Source organism: Cynocephalus volans, chromosome 6 (assembly GCF_027409185.1).
Source record: "Cynocephalus volans isolate mCynVol1 chromosome 6, mCynVol1.pri, whole genome shotgun sequence".
Classification (NCBI taxonomy): Eukaryota; Metazoa; Chordata; class Mammalia; order Dermoptera; family Cynocephalidae; genus Cynocephalus; species Cynocephalus volans.
The window spans coordinates 26,141,507-26,154,032 of record NC_084465.1 but is presented as its reverse complement, the minus strand read 5'-3'; the positions used below and the strand labels follow the sequence as shown (position 1 = coordinate 26,154,032).

The window sequence follows — 12,526 nt, the reverse complement described above, 5'->3', positions numbered from 1 at the left end:
CAGAAAACTGGGCTGATCTTAAATGGTGAAAAAGTAGAGACATAGAGAGGGTATTTCAGGAGAGTAACAAATACAGATCTCATCCCCTCAAATTTTATTTTTCTTCACAGAAGACCTAATTACCTGAAATTGTACTGTTTATTAATATGACTGTCTCCTGTACTAGAATGTCCCTACCGTAAGGGCAGGGTTTTACCTTGTTCCACTCCTGCTGTATTCCCAGTTTGGGGAACGTGGTAGGCACTCAAATATTTGTTGAACAAAGGAATAAACACTAAGCTGAATTAAACCTGAAAGCAGTTTTTCATTGGTAGTAAATGTCAATTATAGTGAAAATTAATTACTTACCAATATACCAGAGAGGCCAGTATGTCACATTATAATATGAACTAATCAACTTTCCAGTCCTGAAAAAATAAAAAAAGCTTTTCAACAACTTTAAAAAAACACCAAAAATCAAAACAAACACAAAAACCTGTGGAATGGAACCAGCCACTGGCTTCTTAAATTTTCCTCTTTTTTAGCTGATTAACTTACATTTCAGTATATATCATTCCAGCCATAGATACATTTAGGAGTCCCCAGGCTAAAACCACTTTCCTAGCTTCTGTTTCTTTTCTCATCTTGATGGTTCTGTCAATAAGGGAAGCACTAGGGTTTGGCTCCCCTTGCATCTATTAAAAAACAAAAAGCACAGGAATTGATTAGAAGAATTAATTTTCTTTTCTATATAAGAAACCAAACTTTTGTGTCCTTTATGAAATAAAAATTGTACACACTTTCCCTAATCTTTAAAATGTCTTATCAAAACTTTTTCCATTTAAATATTACTATATGAAAAGGGAATCCTAAATTACACCTTCTTTATCACCACGGTGTAATCAACAGAGAACTGGCTGGTTCTTTCAGAGAACAATTCAATACATCGCATACATACAGACGTCTTATTTTGTAACTTAAGGGTTGATGACTTCGTCTGCAAATACTCCGAATTTTGTCTTTGGAGTATGTCACAAGGACTAAGCCAAAGGCTAACTTAAGAAATTCAAAATACTCAGTTTTGGAGAAAATATTCCATACATGCTATCCATCATAGACTCTCCTCCTACATTCTCATGCAGAAGCCATTACTATCTACGAACGTAAACAACTCTGCACTCGGACTGCTGGCAGCCAGGGATCTCTTTTTTGTGTGCTCGTAAAATATAAGAATTTTAGTTTAGAAGGGCGGGTACGGTGTGAAGGGGATAACAGGGAGAGTGAGGAAGAGTGTCCGTTCAGTTTTCGTCCACACTGGGATTTACATTTCCTTTGTTTTGCTAGGCTCAACTCTTGCATACAAGTGGAAAACTTGTTCCAGCTATAGGGAGTCGCCTCCCAGAGCCAGAGCAGTACCTTTCCCGCCACCCTGCTCCCGCGTCAAAACTCCTAGTCCAGGGAGCTTCCCTTCCCGGCTTCCTCAGCACACACTTTAGCAATCCCTATTGCTTCTTTCCTCCTTTCCACTACGGGTGGCGGGACGCCTAGCCACATCTTCCCTTGGCTGAACCCCGCACAGATTAGCAGGCGTGGGACTCCCACAGCTCGCGCAGATTCCACCTCCAGGAAGCACAAAGACGACCCCGAAAACCCACCATGTTCTCCAGCCGGAAGCCACTGGCTCGCGCCACTCCCTACTGCACATGCGCGAGGCCAAGCGCTAACGCGGAGGAAACAGGCTGCCGGGTCTACAGTTACCGGAAGTAGTGGGCCTTCTCTTCTCGCGAGAAGAAGAGCGGGTGGAAGGACGGGGCCCGGGGCGTTGCCGGGGAAACGGCTCTCGGGTTTGTGGCTGTCACTCGGCTGCGGGGAGAAACCTGAGCATCAGGATTCTGACCATTTTCTGAACCCGCAGTAAAAAGTAATAACTATAGTGCAATGAGTTTTGTACATATTAATACAATTTTGGCTTTCTTAGGGCATTTATGGACTCACATTTGTAAGCAGATTAAGTAGGGTGGCTAATTGTAGGATACCAGAGTGCGTGATAATGTATCCAGATACCATCAGCAATGACAAAGCATTTCTTTCCCTTGTGTTAAAAAATATATATCATACACATTATGATATATATGTATATGATATATATGTATATGATATATATATCGAGTTCTGACTCGATGTAAATTCTTAAATATCCATGTAGTAAGACTGCAGCAATAACAAACAAAAAAAGAAACACCAAAATTTGTTTTATTGAAGTTGACAGTGGTTTTGAGGTTTAAATAAAAAATTACTTTAGTTTTCCTGCATATTCTTTGCAAGAACTGGTATTCGTGAGGAAAAGGTTCATCAGGGGGTTGAGTTTGATTTTATTTAACAAATAAAAACGCCTATCGTGTGCCACTGAGCCAGGCGCGGGGACATAGAAAATGAGAGCTGCCCGCTTGCTGCCCCGAGGAGCTCGGCCTGGGGGATGCCCGCAGGTGCACTAGGGGGCAGGTGAGGTGGTCGCAGTGAGCCCCAGGCGTGTCCAGACCAGCCCCGCTCCTGGCCGACTTCCTGGAGGAGGCGACCTGTCTGAGGTAGACTGCCAACAGCCAGGACGAGCAAGGCTTGGGGACCTGTTCCGTCTACGGAGTGTGCCCCATAATAAAAACATTAAGCCATGTCACAATAAGCTAGTGGATTGTTACATCATGTATTACCAAAATTTTTCCTAAAATGGTGCTATAAAAATAGAAGAAAATGAAGTTTCCTTGTGGTATTGCATATTAATGAAGATCTTCAGGTGTGCTGTGCGCTTAAAGACCTAACAGATTTTTTTTTTAAGTGAGATTTTACTCTTTTTTTTTTTTTTGTCTTTTTCGTGACCGGTACTCAGCCAGTGAGTACACCGACCATTCCTATATAGGATCTGAACCCGCGGCGGGAGCGTCACCGCGCTCCCAGGGCCGCACTCTCCCAAGTGCGCCACGGGCTCGGCCCAGATTTTACTCATTTTTAGATTGCCTATGCATTAATGTTGTTTTGCTCATTTTAAATTTAGAGATGAACTAACTTGAAAATTGTTCTAAGTAAAAGTGTTCAGTGTACAATCAAAATGTACATCTTCCCCATGTCTGACTCTTCACTGAGAACAAATTGTATACATTTGATGTAATTCATAACAAGCGCATCTATATTTTTCCCTCTTAATGTAAACTACAAGCTATTATGCATTTATTCAAGGTTTAAAAAAGAACACTACTGAGCAAATTTGATAGGCAGTTGACATTATGGTACAATGCTACACTCTAATCATAGTTGGTATGATACATTAGGGCTGCCATAACAAATATCACAGCATAGTTTAAACAACAGAAATTTATTTTCTCACAGTTTTGGAGGCTGAAAGTTCAAGAGCAAGATATCACTAGGGTTGGTTTCTCCTGAGGCCCGTCTCCTTGGCTTGTAGATGGCCACCTTCTCTTGTGTCCTCACAGGGCCCTTTTTTCTGTGGGTCTGTGTCCTTGGTGTCTCCTAAGTACACCAGTTGTATTGGATTAGAGCTCCACCTACGAACTCATTTAACCTTAATTAACCTCTTTAAAGGCTCTGTATTTAAATACAGTCCAATTGGAGGTGAAGACTTCAACATATTAATTTTGGGGAACCAATTCAGTCTGTAATACATTAGAACTCTGTGTGTTAATACACAATGGTATATAACACATATAAAAGTGACTGAAAAAAGTAGGTGTGAACCTTAGACACTTAAATTTAAATATACAAAAATACGGTATATACAAGTTTCAGGACAGAAAGATCAAGGCAGAATGCATCATATTTGAGGTATGGGGGAAAATACCATAAATTTTCACAGAAGTAATTTGGATAAATCTTGTAAAAACTTAGAAATCCAAGAAACCTTTGTCAGTTCCTATAACTGTTGTTGAAGTGCGTGTCATAATAGGTTGCCAAGGAAGTTGTCATAAAGTAAAATAGTCTGCAGTCATCTTCATCCCTCTGAGCTTGTTTTATTTTCTAAGCAAGAAGCCATCATGGGAGACCTTTTTTCCTTATTCTGGGAGATGGATCCTCCCCCCATACCTTTAAGTTTTACCATTCCGAATCAGGATTATGAATGTTGCAAGGATGACTCTTGTGGGACAATAGGGAGCTTCCTGCTTTGGTATTTTATCATCATATTGGTCCTGATGATATTCTCTCGGACTTCTGTCTTGGTAGGATATCCTTTATCATTTTAAATAATATGTTTACTGTATACTAGGGGATTTTCCATAAAATAAATTCATCTCACTTTGATAAGACTACATTTTTAAAGATTGTTTTTTAGTTCTAAAAATAATGCAATCTCATTCTAGAGAATCCAAGAATTTAGAAAAAGATGAAGAAGAAAATTTTAAACTATTGCTATCCTATTTCCCAGAGTTGAACTGTTACTGTTAACATTTTAGAGTATGTACTTCTAGCTTTTTTTTCTTTTTCTGTATGCCAATATATCTCTCTCCATCCCTCTATCTTTAATCTTACATGGTTGGCATTACGTTGTATATATTTTCATATCCTTTTTTTAAACTTAATAATATATTTTAAACACTTCCCTAAATTATATTCCCTCAGCAGAACTGTTAATGACTGTATAATTTTCTGTCTGTAGTTGCACTGTAAAAATTCTGCAATTTTGAAATATTTAGGCTGTTTGTAGTTTGTCCATATGCTATGTAATGCTGGGATAAAATTTCTTATTGGTTAATGACTTCTAAATTCACTTTGTAGCCATGTAATTCTAATTGCAGACCCAGAAGTTGTCATATTGATAAGATATATGTTACAGGATTTGGGGGTTCTTAGAACCAGGCAACATACTTTCTGCATAGAATAAGAAGCAGGACTAAACTAAACAGAACTAAAGTCACCACTCTTGACCACGTACTAGCAGAAGAAAATGCCATCCTTTTAGGAATGAGATAGTCCACTTTATCAGGACTGTGATGCCCCAATGTGCTATGAGTAACCAAGCTCTAATAAATCACTGATGTGAAATTCTTGCTGGCCATTGATACCAGGCCAATGATGAGTCAAACCACCATGATTTAGCATTATAGCCAGAGCCCTGGGCTGGCAATAATCAGCTAGACTGAGTGCTATATTAGCTCTGGGTAGAGAGGAGAAGGTTCGTTATGTCTATGCCAGCTGGATTCCATTATAATAATCAAAGAATCCCACCCCCACCCCCACCTCCTGGCCAAGAAGAAATTTCATCTAAAGTCTAAATCTTAAGATAACTACTTTGCCAAAAGGAGATTTAGAATAGCGATAGCTTATATGTGTCTTAGACTCCCTAGCTAAGTATATTGAATTTGTCTAGCCTGGCAAGAAAAGCTACTTTAAAAAATTAACAAAAAATTGAAATTGATCACTGGCAATTTCATCATGAAGACAACTTTAGAGGTCTAATCTATTCCTCTGCTCCCTTGCTTGCATCAGCTCTTTGGAGTCATAGAGCTCTGATTGTCAAGGACCTCAAGAGAGAGCATGTGGTCCAGCCTCCTATTTGCAGGCAAGTAATACCAGCCAGTCTCCAAGAAAAAAAAAAAAAAAGAGCTGTAGGCAAGTAAGATATCATTACCCCCCACCAACCTCCACCCCGCCACACACTTTTTTTGTATTGATAAAGCCCATGGAAAAATTAAATGACTTGTCCAAGGAAATTAAATGACTTGTCTAATGTCACATAAGTGGTTAGTGACAGAAGGGTAATAGACTCAGATTTCCTGCCATATTGTTTGTTTGCTTCAAAGCATAGTTTGAAATGTTGAATTAAATCTATTCAGTGCTGATTAAAACCTTAATTATCTTAGAGGTTTCGTCTTTCACTTTATACTCTCATGGCAGCTACAGTCGGCTGGACTGCTTCTTCTGAAGGGTCCCAGATTTGAAATCTGAGAACCATATGAGAGTTAGTCAAGGGGGATGGAATTTTTCCTTCACTTTGAACTTCTTCATTTTCTCTGCTGAACTATGAGCCTTTATTTACAAACCTTGAAGTAATGGTTAAAGCACGATGGAAATGTGGTGGTAATTATCCTGCAACATGAAGCACACGGATTTCCTCTGGATTTGCCACTTTTTAAGACCCATTTGCCCTTTTGCTTTAGTTCATATATTTGTTTAGTGTTTATTCAGATTGCTAGTGCTGGTACTTTTCTGGACAATACTGGTCCAAACTTTTTATTTTGCAAATGTGGAAACTGAGCTTAGGAGACATTAAGTGGCTTGGTAAGATCACAGAGTTGGTTAGTGGCAGAAAGGCACAGCCACAGCCCACATTTTCTACCCTGCCCCTCAGGGCAGGCACTGCTGCTGTTTTCACTCACTAAGTCACACACAAAGACAGTCAATAAAATGCTTTTTGTAACCACAGTTCATATGATTCCACTTAGCTTAATGCAAAATATTTCTTTGATTTTGTGGTTATATTTTGATTTGACATCAGATGTAGAAGCCTTCTGTGGAAATGATATAAATGATATAAACCTGATAAGTGTTTTTAAATACCTTCCACCCTCCATTACAAAAGTATGCTTTATAAAAAATGTGGAAATTATGGGAAAGTAGACAAAAATGAAATAAAAATCACTCCAGGTTATGTAGAAATAACCAACTACCATTAACTTTTAGGTTTACAAACTTCCAATATTTTAATAATCCTCTCCATACATATTAAATTTAAACTATTTAAGGCCCCTACCCAAGCATTTTTTTTTAAAAAGAGGCATCCTAAAAGAAGACTCCCCTCTCAAGGTTTTCAGGAATGACTGGGGTAACCCAAAAAGCAAAGAAGTACCTCATACTTGTCTGCTGTTGTAGAGATCAGATATTAAGAAAGGAATGGGTCAAGGATCTTAGAGTGGAGGTACAAATACCCAAATATGGCACTTTTCAACCCAAAGGAAGTTTGGCTTTCTACATAAATTCATTTTTTTTCTAATTGCAGACAATCTGAAAAGATTAGAAGGAAAAAAATTACTGTTTCACAACATAAAGCCAATCATTGCTACCATTTGTGTACATTCCTTAAAGTCTTTCTTCTTTTTATATTTTCAGCCAACTTGTGATTACACTGCATGTACAAATCTGTCTTGATTTTTAACCCAATATTATAACATACTTATTTCTTCATGTTATTACATACTTTTATCATAATGTTTACTACTATGTATGGTATGATTATGCCACGATTTACTTAACCATTCCCTACTTTTGAATTTTGAATTTTATATTATCCCAGTTACACTGTAATAAATATTTCTGTGCACAAAACTTTCTCTCTTTTGGGGGTTATTTCCCGGTGATAGATTCCCAGAAGAATTGTGTGTGAAAGGTATTAATATTTCTGAAGTTTTTGATACATTCTGAAAGACTTGCTTTATATTTGTATCTTTTGGTAAAAACCACTTAGAAAGTGAGACACTAATCTGAAAAATGAGACAAATATATTTGTGGAGTATTGGTGCAGAATATTTGAAATTGGAACCGTTCAGAGAAATCCATTTCTTCTGGTATATTCACCGACAATATGTTATGGTTCCATTTTGGAGGAAATGTTCTGAAGGATTAAAGAATTATTAAATTCATGAATTCAGGTAAAGATATTTGTGCATGTAAATGTCTCTTATTAGACATCCTAAAGAACTATCAATAATGTGACCTGATCAAGTGTCCTTAAGAAACTAATTTGAAACTAATGCAAGTACTATCAAATATGTTTAAAAATATTTCTCTGTAATGTAAATAGGTACAGGAAAACTTTATAACCTATAGCTCCTTATCTATCTTTGTTGAAATTCTTTGTTTTGTTTTGCTTGGTTCAAAACATTTTGGTAGATTCTGCTATCAAAGCACGATCCTACTATAGGATCACTATAACAGGGACTCAATAAGTACTTATTTAACTGCTCTTTTTGTCAAAGGGCCTTGGGCAATACTGTTTTTTTAACAAGTAAATAGTGAAAAACAACTAACTGAAATAACTCTTACTAATCTATATTTCTGAAACAGATGTCTAAGAATAAAAAGGATGAAGACAGTGGGACAAGTGCTTCAGTAAGTAAAGGTGAGAGCCAATGCACATTTGGTATTGGACTATGGTGAGAAAAATATGAGCTAGGTGTGGAAGGCAAACAGCAGAGGTGAACAGCCGAGAGTGTTGTAAGGCTTCTCTCCACACCAGTGAAGGCCCACTGGGTGGGCTCCTTGCTTTTCTGTTCCCTAATGCAGGACAGCTTAGTGGCTTCAGCACAGTCACTAGAAGCTATGAATTACTGGTAGGTAGAGCTCGAGCTCTATTTTTATTCCTCAGTACTCTCCCTTCACATGGTTTGCCCTTTACACACCTTCATTGTTAGTTCCATGACAGGATTATGAGCTGTATATGACTTTTTTTTTTGATAACCTATAAGCAGTGATGTGCTGGTAAATGTCTAACAACTGGCTCTCCAAAAAATGTGTATATATGTGTGTATATATATGTTTGTTAAAATTCTTACTGATGTAAAGGATGTATATCACAAAATTCATAAATAATAAAATATACAATACTCTTCATGGTAAATTCTATATAGACAACTGATTCTCACAAAATGCTCTCCTTGATTTTTGGCAGACCCTTGCATCCTTAGCCAATCCCTGGCTACAGTTGACGAACAAGTGTAGTTCCAGCATAAATGTTGTTTTCCTCTATGTTAAAGAGTAGGTGAAAGTGAAACAGAAGATGTATGCTGGAACTTAACTTGGTTGTCAATGATATGAGTGAACTTCTTTGCTGAAACAGAGATTAGTTTTAGAATACTGGAAGAATATTTTCTCATTTTTGGTGCTATTCACAATGTGGTAGCTACAGGCATGACCATAAAATATAATCTGCATTACTAACATATTCTCCATCACTTTCCTAAGCCTAGGCAATCAACACCAACATACATCAAGCCCTGATGTGTAGTGTTTGCTTATTTCCATGGTATAAATATTCCCACCAGAGCTGGTTTCAAGCTACTGACATGGTACCAGTGAACAAGGAGTTGGGAAGAGATGCACAGGAGCACACCCTCACATAGTGTTGTTGACATCCAGATACAATAGACGTAAATAATGTTAACAGCATATGTGTAGTAAGATAATTAGGAAGTGATGGGTTTCAAATACTTATTACCTTTATTCTTAGTAAATTGATCTCATTGTAAGTTTGTGTAATTTAATTTTTTTTTAAGACTAGTCAAGTGCAGTAGTGAGAATAGGGAGAAGAGTAGAATGAGTTCAGTCTGTAACTGACCATGAACAGTCAATTGAGATAACTCATTACCTTTGAACCAGCTTGATTTAATTTTTAATAATGGCTGTGTTTAACCATCTCATTGCATTCCTGAAAGTTTGTCCAGCTCTTATAAGCTGGTGCAAGTCAACTCCAGCACACCACTGCATAAGGAGAAGATGCTTTTCAGTTCCTGCTACCCAAATCACATTCGTGTACACACTCGAATCTTTAAAACTTCAAAGCAAAGGAAAAAAAGTGTCTTGATCTTATATTTGGGGTCTGTAAAACATCAAAAGTGATATGTCAAGCGTCTGACCCCTCTGGTCTGTAGGACATGGGGCATGCTACTGGAAAATGCAGTTAGCTGCTAACACTTGCAAATGACTAGGGAAAAGTGGTGGCTTGACCACTGATCACTAATAATGAGCCCACATGTGCCATGGGCTTTCTTAGGCAATGTGAAGTTATAGCAACCATCAATGTGCCTAAATTGTTAATTTGTTTTTTGGTTATTAGCAAGCAAAGATACTTCCTATAAATGGCAAAGCAATGATGATGCCTGGGACTCTTCACAAATGATGAAGAAACCAAAGCAGAGCCAACTTACCCCTGTAACGGACTCAGAAGTGGCCTTGGTCAATGCCTGTCTGGAACAAAGACGATCTAGGTGTCATTCTCAATTGAACCAGGTGAATCGGATACAACACGACAGTGATACTACTGAGTGTGACAGTGAAGAATCTAACTCAGGAGCCTCCTCATGGAAGGAGAGTGAAAGTGAACACCACCCATCACCAGCAAGTATTAAGAGGAGAAAAACAGCTCAGAGTCAAAGGAATCTGGGAAATCATCATGTCAGGGAAAGGCCCTGCCTCCGCTGCAAAGCCATGAGAACCAATGAATGGTTGGCACGCCATTTCCTACAGAACATTTCGGTAACAACCCTAACGAAGGGAGATACTCAAGAGGAAAATTCTATACCTGACATTAACACAAAATTCAGTACATTTTGAATTTTATAAAGTCCTTACCTTACTTCAAGCCAAGTGAAAGAGATTAATAAAACATGAAAAATCACCAGAGCTCTGGGTGAGGAGACTTTTACAATAAAGTCTCTCTACTAGCAACAAAAACACACTTGGAACCCAAGAGGTAAAATTTCAGACAATTTTGTGTTAAAAAAAAAAGGCCAGTTAATTTGTTTATAGCACCATTGGAACACCAAAGATCTGCATTCACTATGATTTTTTTATTCGAAAGAGCACAAGACAGATATTTTATGCCTTGAGTGTATGTATTTTGTTTATATCTATAATACAAATAAGAAAGCTCTTTGAAAATATATTATTTATGTTGGGAAACCATTTAAATTTATTCGTATCTTTTGATTACCTGACTGACTGAATCAACTGGGTGAAGTTGGTTGGAATAGAATTGGCCTATCCTGTCTAGGTTTATATTTTTGGGTGACTCTACCAGAGTTATATTGCTACACATGTTGGTAGGAGTTGGTAAGGAAGAGGAGCTTGAGAGCCTGAAATAATACCTGATTCCTAGAGCTGATCAGGGAGGGGAGGCAGCATGACCCAGTAGGGCAGCTGGGCCATGGGCTGCCCATGGTTGCTGTCCAAAGGGCATGGCAAGTGTTAAAGAGAGAATTATTCTGACGCTTGTTAAAATGGGAAGGAAGACTTTATCCAAGACTATTGCATAGAGGTCAACACTGTTGCAATAGGGGAGATAAATTGAGCTCAACTCTGAATACAACAAGGACAAGTGCAAATTTATAGCCAAGGAGCAGGATTGTGGGGGCTAGCGGATAGAAAATTACTAAGAGGAGACATCAAGAATAGGGGGATTCCTGCTAAATTGGCCTAATAAGATTCTTGCTAAAGACAGGCCAAATATAAAACGAAGTTGGAGGGTGAGGAACTTGATCAGATATCAGGGATGATCAGATATCAAGGATGGGGAGACTCTCACTAACCTCAGTGGGATTCTTGCTAAAACTGGGCTGGGCAGGCCAAAGACAGGATGGGGCCAAGGTAGAGGCCTAGTCGAGAAGAGGGCTCAGAGGAGCCTGACTAAAGTTTGGTCAAAGGGAGGGTCTTTGTCACAAGTTAGCCACAATCCAGGCATGGTTAAAGCTGGATTTTTCAGTTAAGTGGAGACCCCAGATGTAGGGAATTCAGGCAGGCCTAGGTAGATGGGTTGTCATTCTGGAGATCATTCTCCATTTTGATGGCAGGACCCCAGCTGAGATATGAAACAAGGCCCAGATCCCAGAGGAGAAGGCTGGCAGAGGCAAGATAAAGCAGCAGGGATTCTGGTCACAGGGCTAGAGTTCAAAGAAGAGCTTAAGTCTTGGGGAAGGAACTGGGTGCTATATATGCTTAAGACTACAGCCTAATACTAAAGACTGAGCCTTTCATGGAGAACAGGAAAGAAATGGGGACAGAGACCAGAGAGCTGTAACTTCGGGTCCAGGAGTCATTGCTAATAACAGCAGCTTCCTTAACTGATTGCAACAAAGAGATCTGGGAGGCAGTGTGGAAACCTCAACCATTGGGAATAAGCCAGTATAACTGAAGACATGGCTGACATTTCTGAGCCTATTTGTGGGAACTTTGTCTTAGATTGCCCAAGTAAGAATCTGGACAACTTCAGAATTCAGCTCAAGCATCAACCTTTTCCACAAAAGCTTTCCTTACTCCTTGACACCCTCCTTCACTTCGTTCCTCAGGCAGCACTCACCATGCCCTCCCTCATGCACCAGTGTTCCCTGGAAAGCTCTCTGTCTCAGCCCCTTTAACATTGTGATGAATGGATTTATTTGTAAGTCTCTGTCCCCTATGTTTATTTATCTACCCTTAAAGGTAGAGTCTATGATTTGTCATCTTTGTGTCTCTGAGGCTTATCACAGTGCCAGACAACATGACAGAAAAAGAATGCAGTTGAGTCAATATATAAGAGAGCTGGCCGGTCGGCTCACTTGGTTAGAGTGTGGTGCGGTAAAACCAAGGTCAAGGGTTCAGATCCTCAAACTGGCCAGCTCCCCCTGCCCATGTATGTATACACAAAGGGATTCAAGAATGCAAAGCGGAGGATCTGGGGAAACAGAAGAAGAGGAATCAGGGCAGAGGCCAGTATCCACAACTTAGTGAATAATTCTGATATTTCCAGCTAGATATTATCAAGATGCTTAAATTTTCCTGTTATCTAAGTAGT

General features: G+C 38.9%; 2 protein-coding genes across 4 annotated transcripts in view; one reads left to right on the top strand and one right to left on the bottom strand.

The window, feature by feature from the left end:
* TMEM209 (transmembrane protein 209) overlaps nt 1-1,681 on the bottom strand; it is a 37,280-nt gene extending 35,599 nt beyond the window's left edge. For 2 of the 3 annotated variants that reach the window (XM_063100320.1, XM_063100322.1), the window contains exons 1-3: nt 1,635-1,681; nt 538-674; nt 349-407 (exon numbers count right to left, since the gene is read on the bottom strand). In XM_063100320.1, coding sequence (XP_062956390.1) covers nt 349-407; nt 538-674; nt 1,635-1,637 — 199 coding nt within the window. In that variant the 5' untranslated portion in view covers nt 1,638-1,681. Of the gene's footprint in view, nt 1-348; nt 408-537; nt 675-1,395; nt 1,544-1,634 lie in introns of those variants that run through there. The other variant, XM_063100321.1, reaches the window with a different exon arrangement.
* A 2,341-nt stretch (nt 1,682-4,022) lies between these two features.
* Nucleotides 4,023-10,311, top strand: SSMEM1 (serine rich single-pass membrane protein 1). Its single transcript, XM_063098647.1, has 3 exons — nt 4,023-4,205; nt 8,047-8,101; nt 9,815-10,311. The coding sequence occupies exons 1-3, from the start codon at nt 4,023-4,025 to the stop codon at nt 10,309-10,311; spliced, it is 735 nt and encodes a 244-aa protein (XP_062954717.1).
* Nucleotides 10,312-12,526: the final 2,215 nt, after the last annotated feature.

Coding starts and splice junctions, on each gene's coding strand:
- SSMEM1 (XM_063098647.1), top strand. CDS start 4,023: ATGGGAGACCTTTTTTCCTTATTCTGGGAGATGGATCCTCCCCCCATA. Junction 4,206..8,046: donor TCTCTCGGACTTCTGTCTTG/GTAGGATATCCT, acceptor TTTCTGAAACAG/ATGTCTAAGAATAAAAAGGA. Junction 8,102..9,814: donor AAGTGCTTCAGTAAGTAAAG/GTGAGAGCCAAT, acceptor TTTGGTTATTAG/CAAGCAAAGATACTTCCTAT.